Source organism: Podarcis erhardii (assembly GCF_964252035.2).
Source record: "Podarcis erhardii genome assembly, chromosome: 3".
NCBI classification, from domain to species: Eukaryota; Metazoa; Chordata; class Lepidosauria; order Squamata; family Lacertidae; genus Podarcis; species Podarcis erhardii.
This window is the reverse complement of record NC_138507.1, coordinates 1,521,051-1,546,101: the sequence shown is the minus strand read 5'-3', so window position 1 is coordinate 1,546,101 and position 25,051 is coordinate 1,521,051. Positions and strand designations below refer to the sequence as shown.

Here is a 25,051-nt window from a genome sequence, read left to right as displayed (position 1 = left end):
TTCTGGGCTGTGTTTCCTCTGCTGAATCATTTGCTCCAAATTCTTCAGGTCGGGCATTGTTTTCTTTATCGGAGAAGACTGAGGCAAAGAAGGCATTGAGGAGTTCAGCCCTTTCTGTGTCCCCTGTTTGCATTTCACCATCTTCTCCTCTGAGTGACCCCACGGTTTCTTTGTTCTTCCTTTTGCTACGAACATACCCATAAAAGCCTTTTTTGTTGCTTTTAACCTCTCTAGCAAGCCTGAGTTCATTCTGTGCTTTAGCTTTTCTGACTTTGTGTCTACACATGCTGGCTATTTGTTTGAATTCCTCTTTGGTGGTTTCCCCCCTTTTCCATTTTTTGTACACATCCTTTTTTAATCTTAACTCAGTTAAAAGTTCTTTAGATAGCCACCCTGGCTTCTTTAGGCACCTTCCATGTTTCCGTCTCATTGGTATTGCCTGAAGTTGTGCTTTTACTATCTCCCTCTTAACAAACTCCCAGCCATCATGAACTCCCTTTCCTTTTAGTATTACTGCCCATGGGATCTCATCCAGCACTTCCCTAAGTTTTATGAAGTCGGCTTTCTTAAAGTCAAGAAATTGAGTCCTAGTATGCTTGGCTGCTCCTTTCCGCTGTATAGTAAACTTCAGAAGAGCATGATCACTCGCGCCTAATGATCCTTCCACTTCTACCCCACTAACCAGGTCATCAACATTGGTTAGGACCAGATCTAAAATGGCTGTTCCTCTTGTTGCTTCTCCCACTTTCTGGACAACGAAGTTGTCTGCAAGGCCAGTGAGGAATCTGTTTGACCTTATGCTCTTGGCTGAGTTTGACATCCAGCAAATGTCCGGGTAATTGAAGTCCCCCATTACTACTATCTCCCTTCCTTTTGCATGCTTGGCCATCTGTTCTAGGAAAGCATCATCTATGTCCTCCGTTTGGCTTGGGGATCTATAGTAAACTCCCACAATGAGGTCCCTGTTATTCTTCTCTCCCTTAATTTTGACCCAAATGCTCTCACTTTGGCTTTGAGGTTCTAAATCTTGGATCTCTTCACAGGTATACACATCCCTGACATATAACGCCACTCCTCCTCCTTTCTTGTCTGGTCTGTTTCTCTGAAATAGATTGTATCCCTCCATTATTACATTCCAGTCGTGGGACTTATCCCACCAGGTTTCAGTGATGCCTATTATGTCATATTTAGTTTGCTGTACCAAGAGCTCAAGCTCATCTTGTTTATTTCCCATGCTTTGCGCATTAGTGTACAGACATTGAAGTCCATTAATCATTCCCCCGTGTCTCTTATTTAAGGATTTTTTCCTCCCACCACTAGGTCTGCGTGCTGTTTGCTCCATTTGGTCTATGACATTTGGATGATCATCTTCATCAATTGATAGACTCCTACCTTCAGGAGCACTGTCTTCCTCCCCCACATTAGTCAGTTTAAAGCCCTCCTGATGAGGTTTCTGAGATTTTTGGCAAAAACATTCCTCCCAACCGTTGTGAGGTGCAGCCCATCGCTTGCCAGAAGTCCATCTTCAAGAAACTGCAGTCTGTGATCTAAGAATCCAAACCGTTCCTGTTTACACCATTTGCGAAGCCAGCTGTTCACTTCCACTATTTTTCTCTCTCTCCCTGGGCCACGTCGTTCAACTGGGAGGACAGATGAGATGACAATTTGTGCATTTAATTGCTTCAATTTCCTGCCCAGAGCCTCATAGTCTCTTTTGATCTTCTGGAGGCTATTGCTTGCAGTGTCATTGGTTCCCACATGAACCAAGAGGAAGGGGTATTTGTCAGTGGGTATTATGATTCCTTGCAGTCGTTCAGTTACATTTTGGATCTTAGCCCCGGGGAGACAGCACACTTCCCGAGACATCTTGTCAGACCCACAGATCACTGCTTCTGTTTCCCTCAGTAGGGAATCCCCTATCACCACTACACGCCTCCTCTTAGGTTTGGTCGGGGTTCTTCCGTGAGCTGTCCGTTCCAAGGTCGCCTGCACATTCCCTGAGGACTGACTTTGCTGCTCGTCTTCATATACCTGATCGACTGTAATGAGGGAGAGATCCTCAAATGGAGTCTGCTCTTCGTCTTCCATGCTAGGGGAGAGGACCTCAAAGCGATTGTGTATTTCTAAACAATCAGAGCGAACCCTGGGCCTCCTACTTCTTTGAGTCACGTTTCTCCATATATCTGGCTCCTCTGTTGGTGAACTAGCCTCCTTCTCAGGGGAGTCCCCTGTCTCCCCCTTGGTGGAGACGGTGTGCTCTGTTGCTTCCAAGAAGAGCTCCAGCTCTCTAATTCTTTGGAGCGTAGCTACACGTTCCTCCAGTTGCTGGACTTTGTCTTCTAAGAGGGTAATCAACATGCAATTGCTGCAGGTAAAGCTGCCTGCAACCTTTGGCAAGATGGCAAACATTGCGCAGGAACCGCAGGCAACTGCAGCTGTTCCCTCACTCAACCCTAGGTCTCCCCCAACAAACGTTTAAGACTAGCTCCCCTAAATCTAAAAGATGGATCAAACTGCGCGTACCGCTAGGCCGCTGCCCGGCTAATCAGCCACAAGAAACACACACACAATAAAACCCTTTTTGCTCCTTCTTCAGCTGCTGCCCTGCAAGCTCTGATAAGCTCCTCCCACAACTAATCACCTGCCTCAACAGAAACCCTGCCCCCTCTGACCTTTGCACAGGGAGAGCAGCTAATCAGCCACAAAGAAACACACACACACACACACACACACAAGAAAACCCTTTTTGCTCCTTCTTCAGCTGCTGCCCTGCAAGCTCTGAGATTATATTTTTTATTACATCTCAATAATGTACTTAAAACGTTTTTATGTGAACTGCTTTCAGCACATACATATTTGTGGGAAATGTGGTATATAAATAAATTGACCATGAACTGAGTAAAATATCTGTTTATCTTCCAAGCTGTCATACATGTAGATGGAGCTATAATATCCAAATACTGTTGTTACATTCATAGGCAATCTTGAAAAAATACTGGATTTATCTTAGAATAGTTGAGCTTCCCAAAGTGAGCTGATTGTTAGTATCATGCTGACCTAGCAAGGTTTGGTGATAAAACACGACCTTTGAATCAAGCTACACTATAGGCTATTTAATCATTAATGAGTATATGCTACATTTTTTTCACAAAACATTTGTCTGCTTACTAAATGTGATGGTGTTTGTTGTCCTTGCTTATAATACATTTATCAAACTTATGAGTAAATTTTAAAATCCCAAAAATTTGGTATAATACAATTAAAAAAACACACCAGACTACATTTCAATTAAAAACCAAACTGGTATAAACTCCCTTTGATGCAACTTCCTTGCCCCATTCTCCCTTTTACTTACTTGTGGTCTCTTGGGTTCTTTTTCTTCCAGCCACCCTTCTTAGCCCCTCCCTCTCTTTTCCTCAATCGGTCCCTCTTCTGCACATCTGCCTTCAGCTAATTTTTCTATAATTCCTCCATGAAACTTCAAAAATACTGTTTCCCCTCTCATGATCTCTGCAATGGGGAATCCTCCATGCAATGTCTGTCTTACATGCTTTGCCAGCCTCTGATTACTAAGACCCATCGTGGGTTTCTCAATAATAAGTCATTCTGACGAATCTCATTACATTTTGACGGAGTTACAAGCTTGGTGGATCAGGGGAATGTTGTGGACCTAGTGTATCTTGATTTCAGTAAGGCTTTTGACAAAGTCCCCCATGATATTCTTGTGAGGAACTTGGTAAAATGTGGGTTGAATGAGGCAACTGTTAGATTTGTAGCCGGTTGGCAGACCAAACCCAAAGTACTCATTAATGGTTCCTAGTCATCCCGGGGGAAAGTGACACATGGGGTGCTGCAGAGTTCTCCTGGGCCCCTTGTTGTTCAGTGTCTTTATAAGCGACTTGGATGAAGGAATTGAGGGGATGCACATCCAATTTGCAGATGACACCAAACTGGGAGGGGGAGCTAATGCCGCAGAAGACAGAATCAGGAATCAACATGACACTAACAGATTGAAGAAGTGGGCCCAAACTAACAAAAGGGATCTTAATAGGGACACATGTACGGTTCTGTACTTAGTAGGCAGGAAGAGCCAGATGAATAAATATAAGATGGGGGATACCTGGCTTACATGTGAAAAGGATCTAGGGACCTTGGTGGACCACAAGCTTAACATGAGTTGACAGTGTCATGCAGCAGCAGAAAAGCCTAACACTACCATAGGCTGCATCAAGATAAGTATGTCCAAATCAAGGGAAGTCATAATACCACTCTATTCTGCCTTGGTCAGACCATACATGGAATACTGCGTCCAATTTTGGGCACAAAAATTTAAAGTTATTGACAAGCTGGTACATGTGCAGTGGAGAGCATCCAAGATGATCCAGGGTCTGGAAACCAAGCTTTATGAGGAACAATTGAAGGAGCCAGGGAAAGAGATTGAGATAGATAGCTATCTTCCACTATCTCAAGGGCAGTCACATGGAGGGTGGGGCGGGCTTGTTTTCTCCTGCTCTGGAGGGCAGGCTTTGAACCAGTGCTTTCATATCACAGGAAAGGAGATTCCAACTAAACTTCAGGAGCTGTTCAAGAGTGGAATGGTCTCCCTTGGGAGGTGGGAGGTTTCCTTGGAGGTTTTTAAGCCGCGGTTGGAAGGCCATCTGCCCTGGATGCTTCAGCTAAGATTCCTGCATTGCAGGAGCCTGGACTGGATGCCCCTTCGGGGAAAGGGTCTTTGCCTGCCTGCTTCTGTGACTTGGCCCCATGAAACCTCCTCTCCTTGCTTCAACTTGACATACTGATTTCTGCGGGGAACCCACATGTGCAGGAGGAAGACGACGGACACCTTTGGCTCCGGCCCTTGAGGACACCGGCCCGGGGGCGGGCGGGCGGGGGGGCGGGGGGGGGCAGACACCTGTGTCCAGGTCGCGGGACGAAAGGATGGCGGGCGGAGACAGGCGGGCGCCGCAGCTCGGCTGCTCCGTCTGTCCGTCTGCAAGCAGCAGCCCGGCAGGGCGCGCTCCGCAGGTGGGCTGGCGGGACCCCCCCCGCCCCCCCCTTCGGCCGCCTTCCCGAAGCGCCGGAGGGATTCCGCGAGGTAACTGCCCCGCGGGGCGGGGCTCGCGCGCGGGCGGGCGGGCGGGTGGGCGGGGCGAGGAACGGGCTCCTCCCCCCCCGCCCTCCGCCGTTGGTGCCGCGTGAGGCGCCGGTGTCCGCGGCCCGCCTTCCCGCCTTCCCGCCGCCCGCCGCCCGCCGCCATGTGCTCTTCGCTGCCGAGCCCGGGCAGCTGCCTGTCCCTGCGCGTGTCCTTCGTGGAGCTCCACGCGGAGGCTCCGCTGGTGCGGCTGTGGGGCTTCCGCGGCGAGCGGCGCGAGGAGTACCTGCGGCTGGCCGAGGAGGTGCAGGCGCGGGCGGGGCCCCGGCTGGCGGGCGCGGGGCCCCGGCTGGCGGCGGGCGAGCTGTGCCTGGCGGAGGCGGGCGGGCGCTGGCGGCGCTGCCGGGTGCTGGGCCTCCTCCGCGCCGGCCCCGCGCCCGCCTACCGCGTCTTCCTGCTGGACGAGGGCCGCACGCTCAGCGCCGGCGCCCAGGCCCTGGCGCGCGGCCCCGCCGAGCTCTTCCAGCTGCCCTCCGAGGTGCTGGGCTGCGTCCTGGCCGACCTGGCGCCGCCCCCGCGCCTCAGCTGGACGCTGGCCGCCGCCGAGTTCCTGGGCCGCCTGCAGGGCCAGGAGGTGTCGGGCCTGGTGAGGGACGTGCTGGTGGCGCAGCACCTGGTGGTGCTGGAGCTGCCCGGGCTGCTGGCCCAGATGCGCCACCTGGGGCTCGCCGGCCACCTCTCCCCCAGCACCTTCGCCGGCCTGCTCGCCACCTCCCTCGGGGCCCCCAGCGCCCCACCCCAGCCGTCCCCCCAGGCGCCCGGGGGCCCTGCCGCTCCCCGCACCCAGGATGACCCCACCGCCCTGGACTACTTCTACCCGCAGCTGCAGATGAGAGTGACAGAGCCCATGCTGGTGACCCAGGTATCCGACCCCTGCAGGATATATTGTCAACTGCGCAGCCTCTCCAGAGAGATCCAGCTGCTCTCAGACACCATGCGCCAGGCTTTCGAGGCCTCCGCTGGGAAAGACTTGCAAGAACCCCTGCCGGCCCCAGGGTCCCCTTGTGCCGCGCTGGGCATCGATGGCTGCTGGTACCGGGCCCTGCTGCTGAAAGTAGATCCTCTGGGTGGCCCGGAGGAGCAGCTTGGAGAGGTGGCACAGGTGATCTATGTGGATTATGGGAGGAAGGAATTTGTGACAAAGCAAAACCTGCGCAATTTGCCTGCTGAGTGTTTCCGAATGCCGGTGGTGACCTATCCTTGTTCATTGCAAGGTATTACCGATGGAGGCTGTGGCTGGACCCGCTCTCAGATAAGTCAGCTTAAAACATTGCTGTTGAGCAAGGTGGTGCAAGCCCACATTGAAGCCTACTGTCCCTTTGAGCACCTCTACTATGTTACTCTCTATGGAGAAGATGGCCTGAACCTTAACTGCCTCTATGGGGTCCAGGCCCATTGTCTGGAGCAGAGCCTCCTTCACAGCAGTCAAGAGCATTCCCCTGACTTAATGGCTGAACTAAAGAAGGTAGGTGCCACAGCCAAGGAAGAACGTGCCTCTCTGTTGGGAGTTCAGTCCATGCTTGCCGCTGACCCACTTCCTGTTGTGCGTTTGAAGGCTGGTGAGTACCACAGTGCTCAAGTGTCCTTCCTCCAGGATCCCACAGACTTCTGGGTGCACCTGCAGGAGCATCGCCAACCTCTCCGTTGCCTCATACAGAACTTAAGTGACTTCTATTCTCAGAGTAAAAAACTAGAGGGTATTCTGCTTCAGCCCAAACCAGGATCCCTGTGCTGTGTCGCATTGAAGGAGAACTGCTATCACCGTGCTGTTGTCACCAAGATGCTGGGGAAAGGAATTGAAGTTTATCTGGTAGACAGAGGAAACACTGAAATTATTGACTTGCATAAGGTGAAGGAATTACTTCCCCAGTTCAGAGAACTTCCTGCTGCAGCACTCAGATGTGCATTGGCTAATCCTTTCCCACCAGGGCAGTCATGGAGCCCAGATGCTGTAGACTATTTCAGGAAAGCCGTGCTAAACAAGGAGCTGGTAATCAAGGTCTTAGGCACGCAAGGGGACATTTACATAGTGGAACTTTTTGATCATTCACTAGCAGGAGAAAAAAACTTGGGCAAAATCATGTCTCAACAGAAGTATGCTGAGCATCATAAGGGTGAGGAATTAGAGACTCTCCAGAAAGTGACCAAGGAGCCATTGAGGAGCACGTCTGGAATAGAGGGCATAGGGCAGAAGCCTGTGAGAAAAATTTCCCCCAAAGATGAAAATGAACCCTCGCCACCACATCACAGTTCAGCCCCTTATCCTACTGAAACTTTGATCGTCAAGCAGCAGCCCAGTGAAGGTAGTTGCTATTTGTCATGCAAAGCATTTGCAAAAGAGGATTCTAGCATTGCCCCAACCCCTTCACTCTATGTTATGCAAAACTACTCTGAAATAAAGCCAGGGTTTTCTAGTGAAGGGCATCTGGAAGTTGGAAATACAGTAGATGTGGTAGTATCCTATACAGAAAGTCCTAGTCTCTTCTGGTGTCAGCTAGCTAAAAGTTCCCAAGACCTGAGAGCACTTATGGCTAAAATTCAAGATTATTGTATGCATTCAGCACAACCCCGTGAATGGCCAAATTATGTATGTTTGGCTAAGTATTCTGAGGATGAGAAGTGGTACAGAGCTCTTATTACTAGTAAAGTATGTTGTGCTGAAGAGGTGGAAGTTGCATATGTTGACTATGGGAACAAAGAGCGTGTTTCACTAAAGAATGTCCGTGCAACTAAGACAGAGTTTCTGACGTTGAAAGCTCAAGCTTTCAGATGTAGCCTTTACAACTTAATTCAGCCAAATGGTCAGGATCCGTTTGTGTGGGATGAAAAAGCCACTGAAGCTTTTCATGAATTTGTGGAGTCAGCAAGCACATTAGAACTGAAATGTACCATATTTGCTTTTGCAGCATTAAACAATACAGATTTCATCAATATTGTGGACTTGATTACCCCTTTTGAAAGTGTGTGCCATTTTTTAACAAAGAAGGGTCTAGCCAGATGTGTGCAGCCTCAAAAACCTCTAATATCTTCTGTTCATCTTCTGTCATACTATTATTCTACACATGACATTAAAATAGGAAGTGAAGAGGTGGTTTATATCACACATGTTAATGATCCCAGTCACTTTTACTGCCAACTTGCTAGAAATGCAAATGTTATTGGGCAGTTAACTACTAGTATTGCTAAACTCAGCAAAATGCAGTACAATTTGGAAACATCACAGGGCCCTGGAAATGTGTATCTTGCAAAGTATATGGATGGCTGCTGGTACAGGGCAGTAGTAACTTCAGCAAAAGATACCAAAGAAGTTTTCTTTGTGGATTTTGGGAATAGGCAGTTGCTAAAGAATGGAGACTTGGTCCTAGTACCAAATGATGCTTATGAGTTACTGCTTTTGCCAATGCAAGCCATAAAATGCTCTCTATCTGATGTTGTTGATGTTCCAGAAGAAGTTTCTGCATGGTTTGAAAAAGCAGTACTAGATAAGCCCTTAAAGGCTTTAATTGTAGCAAAAGAACCTGATGGAAAACTGATCATTGAACTATATGATGGTAAGATGCAGATCAATGCAAAACTGAAAGAGAGTTTGCAGTACAGCAGAGGGACGGCCAAATATACAAAAAATGGAGCTTCAGCATCCAGATATCTGCTCACCAGGGAACAAAACACTGAAAAAAGGCTATCTTTGACAGAAATGGATAAACCAACTTTTGAGGACAAGAGGTGGAACAATGAAAATTTGGACATAGTAGGCAGTAGCAAACACACTGTTGTATGTAGAGAAGTAAGACAATTTCAACAGAAAACAAAAAGAGAGGTGACAATTCAGCAGAAAACAAAAAGAGAGGTGACAATTAAGCTTCCTGGACCAGTGGAAAAAAATAATGGAAATGATCCTGGAACAGATAGGAGTCATAGAGATTCCATGCTAAGCAGAGAAACTCCCCCTGATAACTTGAAAAGCATAAATCAATCAGAAACTAATACACACTTTTCACTTAAAAATATTTGTGCTTTACCTCAAAAAATCATAAGCCTTGGTCTTAAAACTTTGGTGTATGTTTCTCATATAAATAATCCATCCGACTTCTATGTTCACCTAGTAGAAGATGAGCCCTTGCTTGACAGCATTTCAGAAAAACTAAATAAATCTGAAAATATTGAGAGCCTGAATGGGCAACAGCTTCACATAGGAGACATAATGTGTGCATTGTTTTCAGAAGATGGCTTATGGTATCGAGCTGCAGTCATTGAAAAACCCTCTGGTAAACTGGTGAGGGTGCAGTATATTGATTATGGCAATACCGCACTGGTTAGCATCTGCAAAACAGGTAGACTCCTTGAAGACTGTTCATCAGTCCCAGTGATGAGCATTCATTGTTCATTGTATGGAGTTAAGACCACAGAGCTTTCAGAATGGACACAGGAAGCAGTGCTGTATTTCTCCCAAAGGACAAGTGATACTCAGCTAAATGGCGAATTTGTGGAGAAAACTGAAAGCAAATGGAACATTCATCTCTGTGACAAAGATGGTAATATAGCAGTGGATTTGGTTGATAATTACCTTGAGTACAAACAACCTCCTTTGGGGGAAACATCTGACAAAATGGAGAGTGACACTGATCTGATAAACCTGTGTGAAGTTGCTGTTCCTGATAAGTATAGCAAACCTTTCAATATGTCAAACACCAAATTCTTCCTCTGGAAGATTCCTAAGGTGGGTCAAACTTTGAAAACCTTTTTGATAGTTGCAAAGAGCCCAGGATATTTTTGGTGTCAGTTTGCTGACTCAGATGATATTGGATTAATTGAAACAAAGCTTCAGGAAGCTGGAGAGCTTATGGGCATAGATGTTGAGGATATAAAAAGTGGCTGTCCCTGTCTAGCAAAGAATAGTGAAGATAATACCTTTTACCGAGCAGTTATTAGCAGTGTAGAGGGGGAAACCTTGAGTCTCATTCATATTGACAATGGAACCGAGGAACTTACAAGTGCAGAGATGATCAGGCAAATTCCTGATGACCTGTTGGTAATACCACCTCAAGCATTTCTTTGTTGTTTGTTTGGCTTTAACTCTGCTGAAGGTTTGTGGGCTGAAGGAATAAATAAGATCTTCTGTGATCTCACGACAGACTCTCTATTAGACACTACCATCATGGAAAAACAAAATGATGACCCTTTTGAAATCCCTTTATTTGTTGTTCAATTGGAATGTCAAAAAATCAGCATCAATGAACAAATGAAACCCTTTTGGAAGCCTGTTGTTGAAGACTGTGCCTTAACTTTGACAAATAGTATTCACAAACCTGAAGAACAGATTAAAGATGTAGGGACAGATAGGTCAAAGGTGGTTATAAATGAAACCAAAGTATCTGCCTGTGCACTAATGCCTTCAGATCTGCTGCGTTGTTCAGAGGCATTCCAACCGGCAGATAAGTGTTTAGTTGCTACAGGGAGTGGTAATTCATTTGGAGCATTTCCCCCAACTTCTTCACCCAAATCTCAAACCAAGCACCACCAAACCACTTCTGAAGTACTTGACATTGGAGACCAACACACTGTGTCTGAAACATTTAAAAAGGGAACTGACTATTCTGCATTTGCAAAAGAAAGTGATATACCAAATTTTGCAGATGTTACTGAAACACAGCTTCCTAATGGTGGTGAATCTAAGGTGTTAGAACTAGATTTGTTTGAAACTCTGAAAGAGACTGAAGGCCAAGCAGAAATGTTAACACTGGATACACGTGAAGTACTTTTAGCTGTGGATGAAACACTGAGTGTGTCAGATTTGGTGCCTATTGAGGTGGTGACTTTATCAGATACAAATCAGCTGCCTTTTCAACTGAAGATGCACCCATTTGGAGACACACTGGATCTGGAGACAGCTGACGTGAGCCCTCCCCTGTGTGAGGAAACACGAGAGAGAGCAGAATTGGACTTGCTTGACATGACACATGCAGAAGGGGAGTTAGAACAGCGCTCTTCACTAAAGGATAAAAGTGACTGTTTACTGCTGGAACCTGTTACACCTGAAGTGTGTCTTTTACAAGCTGGTGAAATCAGGGAGGATATGTTGTTGGAGCTGCCTGCAGATAATGAAATCCAGTTACCATTTTCAGAAACTGGATTCAAACTGCAAGACTTCTTCTGCCGTGAGGACATTGTGGAGGTGTGTGAAACAGGACAAGAAAACGAAGGTTACCGTTGTCTAGCAAGGCAAACTCTGCTGAAGAACCACATTGAAACACAGATGAGCCATGATGCGGGTGAAAGATTTAAAGAGAGCAATTTGGTTGGAGAGGATTTTTTGAGAAGCACACTGCTAGATGAAGAAACAGTTGACATTCCAAGTCACAGTACAGGTAAGACAGTGCTTGTTTTTACATTGCTTACTTTTAAGTGTTGCAGGTGACCTGTGGTGCATATGGTGTCTCTCGCTGAAGAGAGTTACTCTTACTTTGCAGGTTTTGTTAGGTAAGAATACTGTAATAAGTGGTTGCTAGGAGGAGGAATTGTACAGAAAGAAATGAATGTAAAAATTGTTTCAAGGATTGCAATCACCACCACTTAGGAGTACTATTTGTCAAAACTGAAATGTATTATTGAATATAGAATGAGTAATGACATTATTTTCCTTTTACAAAACGTAAAATTGTTGGGCTCAGATAAATGTGCTGGTTAGTAAATACTGTATAGATATATACTGAAGTAAAAGAAAAAATTGGCTTTTTGAGTTACACCTGTTGTAACATTTCTAGTCACATGGTGTGCTGCTCCCTTCTGGAAAACGGGAATTCTTGACAATGCAAAACATGCATTAAGGGAAAGGCCCATTCATATTTGTCATCTCTTGGTGGGCTCTAGCTAAAGTTGTTGAATAGAATGCTGTGTAGGGCTCTTCCTTTTTTATTATTACAGGTAGATAGTGTTGTGTATTGAGTCAAAGGATTTTATATCTGTATTATTATTGTCTGTAATTGAATTAGGGTAAAGTAACTGCCTTTTGGTTCCAGAGGGTTCAGCTACTATTGGTTCATTTAAGCTGCTGTATTTGGATCCTCTGTCTTATTGGTTGCCTCCAAAAGGCAGGACTGTGATTGCCTGATATTGTTCCCTCCAAAATGTATCCTTTCTAGCTAGTTCCCTGTCCCTATAAATGTAGCTCTCCCCTCCTCAGGTTTCAGTCTTGTTGCTTTTAATAAAGAAGTGTTACTAGAGAACTGTCTCCAGCATATTATGTCAAGAGAGCTGAAATCACAAACCCCACGTCACAACAGATAGAAGGTCAGCAGCAGTAGCTTTACCACAGTGGTGGGAAAATGTGCATCCACTGAAGTTCTTCTGTCTGTGCACCAAGAAGCAAGAGTTACTCCCTATTCCATCCATAGCAATATCCACAGCAGCATTGTTTAATGCTTTCTTTGTTTTTAACTCTTCTCTGGACCTATGAAGTGCATGCTTCATTTCTGTGCACTTCAACATCATCAGGGCTCTTTTGGGTTGGCACTGATAAACTTTAACAAATAGAAATAGGCTTGTAACTGCACAAGCAGTTCTAGCTCCATAGGATGGTATATAGTTGCAGTGTTCCACTTGTGCAGCAGATTCCCACTCACAGACCCTTCCCTTCCCTTCCCTTCCCTTCCCTTCCCTTCCCTTCCCTTCCCTTCCCTTCCCTTCCCTTCCCTTCCCTTCCCTTCCCTTCCCTTCCCTTCCCTTCCCTTCCCTTCCCTTCCCTTCCCTTCCCTTCCCTTCCCTTCCCTTCCCTTCCTTCTGCAGTCGGCCTCCGGAGCAGATAGGGAGTTCTGGGTGAGGGAGAAGAGAAGAGGGCAAAGTCCTGTCTCATCTCCTAGCATGATGTTTGAAATCTATAGTGATAATAAAGAATAGGATTTCACTGTGGGGTTATGAAATGCCAGAAAAGAGATGTCATGAAAATATACCTCCAAAGCTGGCAGTGTTATTCATGCCCTGTTTGCCTTTTGTCTCCCTTCCCCTTAAAAACACTTCTGGGGTCCTGCAGAGACTAGCCAGCCAGCCAACATGAAATGCCTGCCTAAACAGATAAGTGGCTAAAGCAATAACACAAGCGGAGGTAGACCAGTCTTGCAGGACAAGGAGCTCCACAGCCTGGATCCCAGAGCAGATGGTTAAGGAAGCAAATAAAATTATGACATGGATTGCATAGTATTTAGAATGTAGAAAACATTTATGCACAGTAGTTAGAGATAACGTGAGCAATGCACATGTTCCTTGCATACGCATGCAGCAGTAGGACCTCTCTCACTCTTCCTTGCACATGCCCCACACCTGCACTGCTGGCTTCTTTTTCTTTCAGCGGTTGATCAGTCTAGCGGTGACCATTTTTCTGTTAGGAAGAAAATGCCCAACAGGCATATTATAAATTGCCCTACCTTCAACTGTTAACTAAGATAACTTCAGACTGTTAACTAGTGGTCAGGTGTTACAGTGGAATACTGAAAAAGCAAGCTGCCTTCAACGTAATAAATTGAGTAATAAAAAGACAACATGGAGGGAAGCCTTGAAATCTGGCAATACTGCTTGGGAGTTGTCATTTTGGACTGCAATCGGTAACCCTATAGCTTCATTTTAAATTGCTTATGCCTTGCAGTGTGACATCTTAGAAAAATAATGCACATTCTCTGTTTCAGAAAAAAATGAAACTACTTGCAACTTAAATGGCTTTGATATTGGTTCCAAATGCATGGTGTGGTCTGGCATTCATTGGTACAAGGCTCAGATTTTAGGCGTATCTGCTGAAGGTACAAAGGTAAGTCAGCTTGAATATGGTGAATAAATTTGCCACATGTAACTGGATCTTGTTATGTCAATGATACTTGTCCATTAAGGTGCCCTATAAAAGTTACGTCTGTAAAGATTGCATTCTTTTTACATAAAGGTTTTGAATCTTTCAAGTGGAAATGAAGAGGTAGTAAGTCCTATCAATGTTTGGAATCGGATTCCTGAACAGGATGCAAGTCCAACTGAGGTAAAGTATTTTCTAAAATGCTAAGTTGCTTTATTTTAATTATTTAAAAACATTTTCATTAGAACCCAAGAGCAGTAAGACACAAAACCCAGAAAGAATTGTACGGTATAATACAAACCAAAACAATGGAATTCTTAAATCCAGAGGTAGTCAATAATAATAATAATAGAGAAAATCCAGACCTACTACTGGGGTTGTGCAAAAAGTTACACAGAGCAAAATGAATATCATTGTTGAAAAAGACAGTAGTACATAATAAATAAAGTTACACATCTCTCCAAATAAAATCCTACTTTGTGCAACCATATGTTGGTCTTGTCATTTAAGTCTCAAAAAGCCACCAAGTGGGTCTTGTGGGTCAGCCTCCCCCCCCCCCCAATGGCTCACAGATGATGAGATATGGCAATATAGAAAGATTTTTGAGCCAAATGTCCAGAGAAAAAGTTGAGACATCCTTCCAACCCTGAGCCATTACCAGATGGCGGCAACCAAAATATGGAACATTAGAAGTTTACAAATTGCATTAACATTTTCATTGACAAACGTAGAAAGTAAATATAAACTGGGGTCCATCATTAACCTTTCTCCCGTAAACTGTCAAATTCCCTGCACTAATGAAACCCCAAATTTATGAACATAGTTACAGTCCTGCCACAAATGCTTGTAAGTCCACCATTCAGCCTTTAAGGATGGCGGCAAACAGATTGAGGTTGAATCCTGGCAAGACAGAAGTACTGTTTGGGGGGGACAGGGGGCGGGCGGGTGTGGGGGACTCCTTGGTCCTGAATGGGGTAACTGCGCCCCTGAAGGACCAGGTATGCAGCCTGGGAGTAATTTTGGACTCACAGCTGTCCATGGAGGCACAGGTCAAATCTGTGTCCAGGGTATTGTCTACCAACTCCACCTGGTACGCAGGCTAAGACCCTACCTGCCCGCAGACTGTCTGGCCAGAGTGGTGCATGCTCTAGTTATGTCCCGCTTAGACTACTGCAATGCGCTCTATGTGGGGCTACCTTTGAAGGTGACTCAGAAACTGTAGAATCCAGAATGCGGCAGCTAGACTGGTGACTGGGAGTGGCCACTGGGACCATATAACATTGGTCCTGAGAGATCTGCTTTGGCTCCCAGTACATTTCCGAGCACAATTCAAAGTGTTGGTGCTGACCTTTAAAGCCCTAAACGGCCTCAGTCCTGTATACCTGAAGGAGCGTCTCCACCCTCATCGTTCAAGCCTTGACACTGAGGTCCAACTCTGAGGGCCTTCTGGCGGTTCCCTCCCTGCGAGAAATGAGGTTACAGGGAACCAGGCAGAGGGCCTTCTCAGTAGTGGCGCCCGCCCTGTGGAACGCCCTCCCATCAGATGTCAAGGAAATAAGCAACTATCCTATTTTTAAAAGACATCTGAAGGCAGCCCTGTTTAGGGAAGTTTTTAATATTTAATGCTGTATTGTTTTTAATATTCGATTGGGAGCCTCCCAGAGTGGCTGGGGAAACTCAGCCAGCTGGGCGGGGTATAAATAATATATTATTGATAGCCTGAGATAATCCCAGGTATTTTGACTGCCTGAGATAATCCCAGGTATCTTGACTGCTTGTGTTTGGGGCATAGAATTGGTCTTCCCCGTTGTGATGTGCATTTGGCTAGAAATAGGCAGGCCCTCCTGCAGGCTCTTTTTTTGACTTCTGACTCCACCAGGGAGCAGGAAAGTGCAAGTGTGCTATGCTTCTGAAGCATGCAGTGAGCCTATTAGAGCATAGGACACTGTTAGAGCCAACAAAGAGTACCATTTACAAGTATTGTAAGTCTCCTGCTTGGCTTTGCCCTCTGGCTCTCAACCTGAATGTCCTCTGCCCCATATTTCCATTTCAAATCCTTTTCCTCTTCCTTCCTCAAACTAGTGGCTATCTTTTGCAGTCAGAATGCTCCACTGCCTAGATCAAGCAGAATGATGGGTTGTAGCCAACAAAAATGTTTCATTAGCACAAGGACCTCTGCTTGTGTAACCTAATTTTCCCTTTCTCTCCTCCGTGTGCCACCAGATTTGTTTTGGGAGCTCCCCAATCCTCTGCAGCAGATGGTGGGGCTGCAGAGAGAGGACGGGGATGTTCAGTTGTGCAAGCAGAAGTCCTTGCATTAATATAATTTTAACCAACAAAGTTGCCCCATGTTAGCAGTAGCTCACACCTTGTACTCATTTCTCCTCTCACTCATGTCCAGCAATAATTCTTCCTTTTTTCTGCGCTAGCAGGGGTGAGGCTCAGAGAGTTCATTATAGAGGCAGGATGATGTGAAAGTAGCAGAACCCTTTTTCTTCCTTTTTCACTATCTTGCACAGTGGTGTAAGGAAAACATGACCTGGGCATTGAATGCTGAGGGTAAAAACTTGTTTCTATCTATATTTTATCCCATTTTCCTTCTTGGATGCTTCTCTTCTTTCTGCCCTAATCTATACCCTTAATGTCTGTCCTGGAATTAAGCATCTGGAATAGCCTTGCTGATGAAGAATCAACATGGCTTCTGCAATAATAAATAGGATATTGCTTCTCTGTAAGTGTTTTTTGTGAAGTGTGTTGGTGTTGTAACATAACTGCTTGTTGTGTGAAAAACTAGAACCTTATTCAATAATGTACATTATTTGTTAATTGAAAAGACTTGAGCTTATGCCTTGTTATTTCAGTAAAGTTCTTTTGAAGCAAGTTTTGTTTAGGAAACTGATACAGAGTTTAGGAAGAACATTTTTGTTGCTGAGTGCTGGTTTCTAATAAAGGCTTACTGCCAGTTCTCTCCTGTAACAGAAGACCTTGCATAAATGAGTAAAATGAGGAGCACTCTCTATATATTGCACTTGTTAGTGAATTGTAGTTCAGTATTATCTTACAATACCATTAAGCAATACATTGGAAAGAGATATCAAAATATTATTTTGTTCTTGAGATAATTCTTTCCCCTCCCTTTCACTACAGATATTAGACAACAAAAGGGATACTGTGTATTCAACTGTTAAGCCACCTGTTGGCACAGAAGGTAAGATATTTAGAAAATGTTTGAATTTGTAACTTGTATGAAATAATATCTAATCTTCTATGTGTATTGTATATTTAATCCTTGCCTCACTTCACTTCCCTCTTGCTGCTGATTACGGTCATTTTGCAAGTCTTCTTTTCATGCAGCTAGAATTCTGTGAGGGAAGAGTGAGGATTGCTAGCTAGCTACAGCCTCTCGTGCTGTCAGCCCTGCCTCCCTTCGTGCTTAGGAGGGCAAGCGTCAGCATGGCTGAGAGAGGCCCAGGATATCATGGCCTCCATGTGGGACTGAAGCCCATTCATGTAGCACATACTTTGGAGCTAGTGCTTTGTTTTGTCCTGGCTGGGATGATGGCTGCATGGTCCCTTTGTCATATAATTTCAACTATCTGGTTGTATTTAGATTCACAGGGCCTCCCAAACACCTCAGAGGTGTGGGATGTGAAGCATGGCTTTGCCCCTCACGAACCTATTAAGAGTTCTTTGAGAGTGTCAACAAGAACATAGAGGTGATCCAGTTGACACAACATACCTGGAATGTCTAAAAGCTTTGAGAAAATACCTTACCCAAAGACACCTGAGGAAGCTTATGGTTGGCAGCTGTCTGTCTCGAGAGACAATGCAGTGCACCTCTCGGGGCTGAAAAAAGAGGAGGAGAGAAGCAAAGCATAAACTTTGGAGCGGCATGCATCGGCATGGCACTCATTTTCCTGCAGCAGAGGAGAAGATCCCTGGATGAGTTGTCCCTCCCATTATAAAGGGACCACAGTGATATATCCCATCCAAGGAGCCCCTCCTCTGTTGCAGGATTCAGCATGATAAATAAATTTTCTGCAGAGGGTAGGGAGGATTTGCTTCGCTCGCCCAGCAATTGGAGTGGGGAGAAGTGCTGTTGTCAGAACTGTGAAGCAGTTGGCAGGGAGGCCAAGGTCTACGTCTCCCCTGTGCTTTTGTTTCTTTGCTTTCATCTCTGCTCAGTCTGGATTGTTGCCTTGTCATTCTCGGGTACTATTCTGTTAGCTGTGGAACTTGTGAACGAGAGTGCTCTCCCACTCTGTTTTGCTGGAGTTTCAGATCAGTAGAATTAAATTTATTGGAACTCGTCATATGAATAAAGTCCCTCATTATTTGAATGACAACTGATATCAGAAAAATTGTCTCTTTACAGCTGTTGCTACTGGCAGATTAACGTCTGTAAAGGAAATGTGTATTTAATACACTTGAGAGCACGCACAACCCTCTATGGTATAAACGGTTAACTTGCCTGTATATCCTACAGTGGAGGAAGTGAGTGGCGTTTCAGATGGCAGTGCTGATCTTCCTGCTTTGTGGATATTGCACTAAATTGCACCTGAGAGATGGAGGAGTCTTGCACACAAGGCTCTTCTGTTTTTGGCATTGATGGCAAGCGTTTAATGGGCATGTCCTCTTCCAACCAGGAGAATGCCACTTCTGAGTCTTTAAAATATGTTCCACTCAAGTATGTTCATTTTCTAATGGTACCCTTTGGCAAACCTCAAATATGTGTTCATTATCTTTAATGTTAAAGTTTGTTTAAGCTTTGGAGCATCTTTGTAAAAGAAATACTCTTCCTTGCGTATTTTGAGTGCACTTCCATTCAAACCAACTTTTTTTTAAGCCTTAGCTGTATGAAAGGCTTTGTGTTTTCTTACTTTTTTGTTTTGTTTAATGAAACAAGAATAAAGTTTATAGTGTGGGTAGTATTCATTCTTGCCGTTTCATTTTCCTGATTCACAGATGGTGTGTTATCTCTTTCTTTCTTTTTGTTTTTTTCCCCAATAGATTTTTATTGAGATTTTAAAGGTTACAAAAAGAAAAAATAAAGAACATATTTAAACAGAGAAAAAAAATAAAAATACAGAACAATACAAAAACAAAGGGAAAAAAAGAAAAAAAGATGCAGATAATTAAAGGGGAAAAAAAACAAATCAATCCTTTACATAACTTTCTTTCGCTTATTTCCTTGACCTCCTCACACCTCCCTTTTTTGTATTCTAATTCAATTAGATATTTCAGCAAATCCTTTCCATCTTTATTTCTATCCTGATGATTTATCTTAATATACTATAATTTTACATTCAGTTCTTTCACCAATTAACAATCCATTTCTACTTAATCCTTTATATCATTTCTGCTAAAACCACATTACTTCATTCCAACATCCTTCTAACATTCCTTAATTTTGCAGTGTTTCTGTAGATAAACTTTAAATTTCTTCCAATCTTCTTCCACCAACTCTTCTCCTTGGTCTCGGATTCTGCCAGTCATTTCCGCCAGTTCCATATAGTCCATCACCTTCATCTGCCATTCTTCCCGGGTGGGTAAATCTTGTGTCTTCCAGTACTTTGCAATAAGTATTCTTGCTGCTGTTGTGGCGTACATAAAGAAAGTTCTATCCTTCTTTGACACCAATTGGCCGACCATGCCCAGGAGAAAGGCCTCTGGTTTCTTCTGAAAGGTATATTTAAATACCTTTTTCATTTCATTATAAATCATCTCCCAGAAAGTCTTAATCCTTGGGCATGTCCACCAAAGGTAAAAGAATGTACCTTCAATCTCTTTACACTTCCAACATTTATTATCGGGCAAATGATAAATTTTTGCAAGCTTGACTGGCATCATGTACCACCTGTACATCATTTTCATAATATTCTCTCTTAAGGCATTACATGCCGTAAACTTCATACCTGTCAGGGAACTGACATCAGAACGAGGGGCGGAGGCAGGGCTCCAGAGCGATGCCGGAGAGGGGACCAGCAGGGGGGAAGGAATTCAGCGTAACACCAGTAGGGAAGAGAGGGAGATGGAGGAATTGGAGACAGGTCTCCAAGACCCTTCACCAGAGACTAGTGGAGAGAGCGCTGACACGCCCTGCCTTCCCCGTACTTGCGCAGACGAGTTCCGCGCAGGGAAAGTAGGAGGAGACTAGGCGTCAAACAGCTCTTATGCTGGAAGAGGTTCAAGAAACGCCCACTGACGGATTCTGCAAGTGACTGACCGGTCACGGAGTGTGAGCTGTCAGCCAAAGCATGGTTGGCCAGGCAATATAACTAAAACTGAAGGCAACTTACGCACAAGTAACCCCCTTACAACCATTACAGCAATCCGTCAGTCCCTGAAGTTACTTGTGCGCAGGCAGGGGGACCATGAGCCAGACTGGAGGCGCCGGTGCAGCGGAGCAAGCTGCGGGTGTGCAGGACCTGGTGAAGAGGAACTGGGAGCTGGAACAGCATGTAGCTCTGCTGACGGCGCGGCTGGATGAGAGGCGAACCCAGTATGTGCAGGTTAGACCCAACCCAGTGGCAAAGAAGGTGCCGGGACTGGTACAGAAGTTTGGGGGGAAGCCCCAGGACTATAATGGGTTCCGAACGGAAATAGAGTACGCTTTGGAGCTGCAGCACGATGACTTTGCTGACGATGCAGAGAGGGTGGCGTATATCGTGGGGCACTTTCAGGATGGCGCGCGTGAATGGGTCAGGCCCCTAATGGCCACGCAGAATGCTGCCATGAGGGACGTCCGGAAGTTCTTCCAGGCGATGGATGCAATGTATTCAAGCCAAATTGGGCAGAGTAACCCAGCGGGAGTTGATGAGATGCAAGCAGGGGGATCTATCCGTTAGAGACTACTGGTCCCACTTTGCGATGCTGATACACCGGCTCGAATGGGATCTAGATGACCCGCCCATACGGATGCTGTTTGAGGAGGGGTTGTCCCCAACCATGAAGGACGAGCTCTCCCGCGCGCCCCGCCCGCAATCTATGGATGAACTGACTAAAGCTGCGCTTGCGATAGGAGCTCAGCAGGAAGCGCACGCTTTGGAAAGGCGGGAAGGGAGAGAACGTTGCCCTGACTACCGCATTCCTGAGATGCCAAAGCAGCCTTCTGGGGACATTGAGCCAATGGAAATTGATGGGGGGCGCGCGCGCGCGAGGCTTCAAGCGCCAACCAAGGATTCAAAAGGGAGGGAAAGGCGGCCAAAAGCACCAAGAAGTGTTTCCTCTGCCAACGGCCAGGACACTTTGCCAGGGTCTGTCCACAAAGAAAGGCTTGGTAAGGGATGGTGGGGGCCGCTGGCAGCGAGGAGGAGGGGGCGGAGGACAAGGCTGCCCACAGGGGGGCGCAGCAGCCAGGCGAGCAACTAATGGAAGTGCCCCAACCAGACCCACCCAAGGCGTCTATAGCGATAGAGGTGGTGCTAGAACTCCCAAATGGACACCCAGTCAAGGTTAAGGCAGTGCTGGACTCAGGCAGCTCTTGCAATTTTTTTAGCAAGGAGTTCGCACTAGAGCACCAACTCCACCTGCTGCCACTTGATTTTCCCCTCCAGGTCACCACGATAGATGGCAGGGAGCTGCTGGGAGGGGAGGGGACACATCAAACCCCACCAATGAGTATGAGGGTTTCCAGACACACAGAAACCATTGCCTTTCATGTGGCCACACTGGCTGGACCCCCGATAATACTGGGCATGAGCTGGCTAGTGCTACATGATCCAGTGGTGGCTTGGCATCAACGGACACTGGGGGGGGGGGAAGCCCAGGGGGAGGTTGGCTAGAGTGGCAGCAACTACACTGAAGCCGAGAGCAGAGGTGCCGCCACAGTACGCGGACTTACAGGAGGTCTTCAGCGAGAGGGAGGCGGACAGGCTGCCACCACATAGGCCCTTTGACTGTCAAATCAACCTACTCCCTGGGGCGCAGCTGCCAGTGGGTAAGCTGTATGCCATGTCGGACCGGGAGATGCAGGAGTTGCGGAACTTTATTGACAAGAACCTAAAAAGGGGGTTCATAAGGGAATCTAAGGCAGTGGGGGGCAGCCCTGTGTTCTTTGTGGACAAAAAAAACACGGATCAGCCTAGGCTGGTCGTGGACTATAGAAAATTGAACCTCGTATCGGAACCCATGACCTTCCCAATGCCCAGAATGGATGATACTCTAACTCGGGTAAGGAAAGGGAAGATCTTTACCAAGCTGGACCTCTGGGGAGCATACAATTTGATTAGAATGAGGGAGGGGACGAATGGAAAACCACCATGTTTACCCCCCTAGGGGCCTTTGAGTACCTAGTCATGCCATTTGGATTACAGTCGGGCTCAGCCTGTTTTCAAAGTTTCATGCACCATGTGCTGGGACCCCTGCTGTACAAAAACTGCGTAGCATTTCTGGATGACGTCCTGATCTATTCGGACAATGAAAAACAGCATGTCCAGGACGTCAGGGAAGTGCTGAACATGTAGCCTATTTATAATGGCTGAGATAACACACCATCTGTGTTGGGCAAAAGATGTTATGTCCAACATCTTTTGCCCAACACAGATGGTGTGTTATCTCAGCCATTATAAATAGGCTACATGCATAGTGGGTGAGAGCCAGTGTGGTGCAGTGGTTAAGAGCGGTAGACTCGTAATCTGGGGGACCAGGTTCGCGTCTCCGCTCCTCCACATGCAGCTGCTGGGTGCCCTTAGGCTAGTCACACTTCTTTGAAGTCTCTCAGCCCCACTCACCTCACAGAGTGTTTGTCGTGGAGGAGAAAGGGAAAGAATGTTAGCCGCTTTGAGACTCCTTAAAGGGAGTGAAAGGCGGGATATCAAATCCAAACTCCTCTTGTTCTTCTTCTTCTTCTTCTCCTCCCTTGCAGAAGATGGCTGTTCCACAGAGATGTGGAACTATGCTAAACCTTGTAATATAATTTATAATACTGTATATAGTGGTACCTCAGGTTAAGTACTTAATTCGTTCCGGAGGTCCATACTTAACCTGAAACTGTTCTTAACCTGAAGCACCACTTTAGCTAATGGTGCCTCCTGCTGCTGCTGCGCCGCCGGAGCACGATTTCTGTTCTTATCCTGAAGCAAAGTTCTTAACCCGAGGTACCATTTCTGAGTTAGTGGAGTCTGTAACCTGAAGCGTATGTAACCCGAGGTACCACTGTATAGGATTTTTGTACAACAATGCAGAGTTAGGGGTATGGTAGGTGGGGATCAGTCTGCCCAGTTTGCAGTGGGTTTATAACAGTTACAGCTTTGTTATTTACAGCTTGCCAAGTTTGGTTTCCTGCCCTGTGTGACACCAATCACTAGGCAGCTCAATTAGCTCATTGTTGGCGATGGCTGGCTGCACTTCCTCTGCCCACATGGTTTGATTTCAGACTTTGTGGCCAAAGGAAACAAAGTTTGCAGCCAAGTTTGTGCCACAACACAGGCAAAGGAAAACACTTCAGCTAACAATAGGTAATTGGCAGATGTGCAGCCCTTTCCCATCTGTTGAAGTGGTCCTTGGGGTTGGAGGTAATCAGGATCTGGCCCACTCTGTCTCAAGGGGATCTCCCAGTAGGAAGCAGGATGCTTATCCCACACCAGGCCCAGCACCTCTGCCACCAGCAAGAGAAGTGATTTTTCTTGGCTCTTGTCCAGGCCACCACGACAGAGAGAGGCTTAGCAACGGGTAATGTGTCCCAGCAGCCACCGTGATCAAGTTTGGCAAGAGGAAAGGCAAGGCTAGCCAGACTAGAAGCAGCAGTCCAAGTTTATGGAGTCCCAAGATTAGGGCAAGGAGCTCACAACTGCACAGAAGCAGTGGTGCCATTCCAGAGGGTTGGTAGCTGCACTCACTTTTAAGAAGAGGCAAGGCTGGCTCACTTGTGAGATGGTTGAGCATGTGTTGAGGCTACGTGTGAGTTCCCTTTGTGACTCTGGTTCTCCCCCGCCCCTCAGATTCCATTCCCATGCTCTTTTCCCCAGCTGAGACAGCAATCTTCTGCAAGGGAGAAGCACCGTCTCCAGGCTCTGTTGCCCTATCTCAGCCCTTCCCTCATTCTTCTCAACCTCCTATTCCATGCCCGAGCCTGGTCCCATCTCAGCACTCATGATACCAGTGATGAGTTCAAGCACAAGTAACACCAAGGATTCTCCTTGATCTCTCAGTGGCTTTTGATACCATGAACCATAGTAGCTTCTTGGAGCAGCTGGGGGTTGGAAATGGGAAGACAATGTGCTGCAGTGATGTCTCTCTTACCTTAGGAATCATTTCCATAGAGTAGTAGTGGGGGACTGCTACATCATGGGAGTTGTGTCTCCCAGAAGTCAATCTTGCCCCTCATGCTGTTCAACATCTGTATGAAGCCACTGGGGTTTTAGAGTGTTATGCCAGTATGTTGCTGGCATGCAACTCTACCTGTGCCATCTGAATCAGGAGAGGCTGTTGAGGTGTTGGACCACTACCTGGGGGAAGTAATGAGCTTCATGCGAGCCACTGTGGGTAGTTGAGTTTGGGAAGTGAGCGCACCTGTTCTGGATGTCATGACTTTCCTCTGCAAAGAGGAGGCTTGTTGCTTGGCTACTCCTTGAAGCCCAGGAGGCTTCATTGGCTAGGAATGCAATTTTATTGGCTAGGAATACAGGCCTTCCTGGGCAGATCCAGCTTGATGGCAGTGGGAAGAAAGAGCCCATGGTAGTGTACTCCACAGTGACACTGAACTTCACGTAATAGGTCTGATTCTTCCACTGGGACCCCTAACATGCTAACATAAAGAGAGCCTAAGATGATGAGGCCGGATGAAGCCTGCAGCCCACCTAGTGAAGCATTCCACTTGTGTGGAAGTGGGTGTTATAGCGATGCCTGTTTTTGTTTTTCATACAGTAGAGATAATGTCCTTTAAAGACTTAAACTGCACAGTACCAAAACCTGCATTACATATGAGTGGCAAAAAATGTGCTATCAATAACTGAAATGGAGGCCTCCTAATCTCATGTTTAGCTCCCCACCCCAATGTTTGTGCACGTTACGAACACAGCACTTGATCTGATCTGTTCTACACAAAGTCATCTTCAGGCAACAGAAGG

At 46.1% G+C, this 25,051-nt stretch overlaps 1 protein-coding gene across 2 annotated transcripts; it reads left to right on the top strand.

Moving 5' to 3' along the window:
* The first annotated feature begins 5,230 nt into the window (after positions 1–5,230).
* On the top strand, positions 5,231–18,913 carry TDRD6 (tudor domain containing 6). Of its 2 annotated transcripts, none has more exons than XM_081855442.1 (5): positions 5,231–11,517; positions 13,828–13,946; positions 14,076–14,165; positions 17,130–17,190; positions 18,358–18,913. In XM_081855442.1, exons 1-5 carry the CDS (start codon positions 5,256–5,258, stop codon positions 18,402–18,404), a joined length of 6,579 nt encoding a protein of 2,192 aa, XP_081711568.1. In that variant the 5' UTR covers positions 5,231–5,255; the 3' UTR covers positions 18,405–18,913. The 2 variants fall into 2 exon arrangements, with proteins under 2 accessions (XP_081711568.1, XP_081711567.1); XM_081855441.1 differs by lacking the exon at positions 18,358–18,913 and adding an exon at positions 17,593–18,351.
* The last annotated feature ends 6,138 nt before the right edge of the window (positions 18,914–25,051 follow it).

What these genes read in the sequence shown, in the direction of transcription:
- TDRD6 (XM_081855441.1), top strand. Translation starts at nt 5,256, where the DNA reads ATGTGCTCTTCGCTGCCGAGCCCGGGCAGCTGCCTGTCCCTGCGCGTG. An exon ending in AGGATGCAAGTCCAACTGAG is followed by an intron (nt 14,166 to 17,129) that starts GTAAAGTATTTT and finishes CTTTCACTACAG; the next exon opens with ATATTAGACAACAAAAGGGA. An exon ending in GCCACCTGTTGGCACAGAAG is followed by an intron (nt 17,191 to 17,592) that starts GTAAGATATTTA and finishes GGTTGTATTTAG; the next exon opens with ATTCACAGGGCCTCCCAAAC.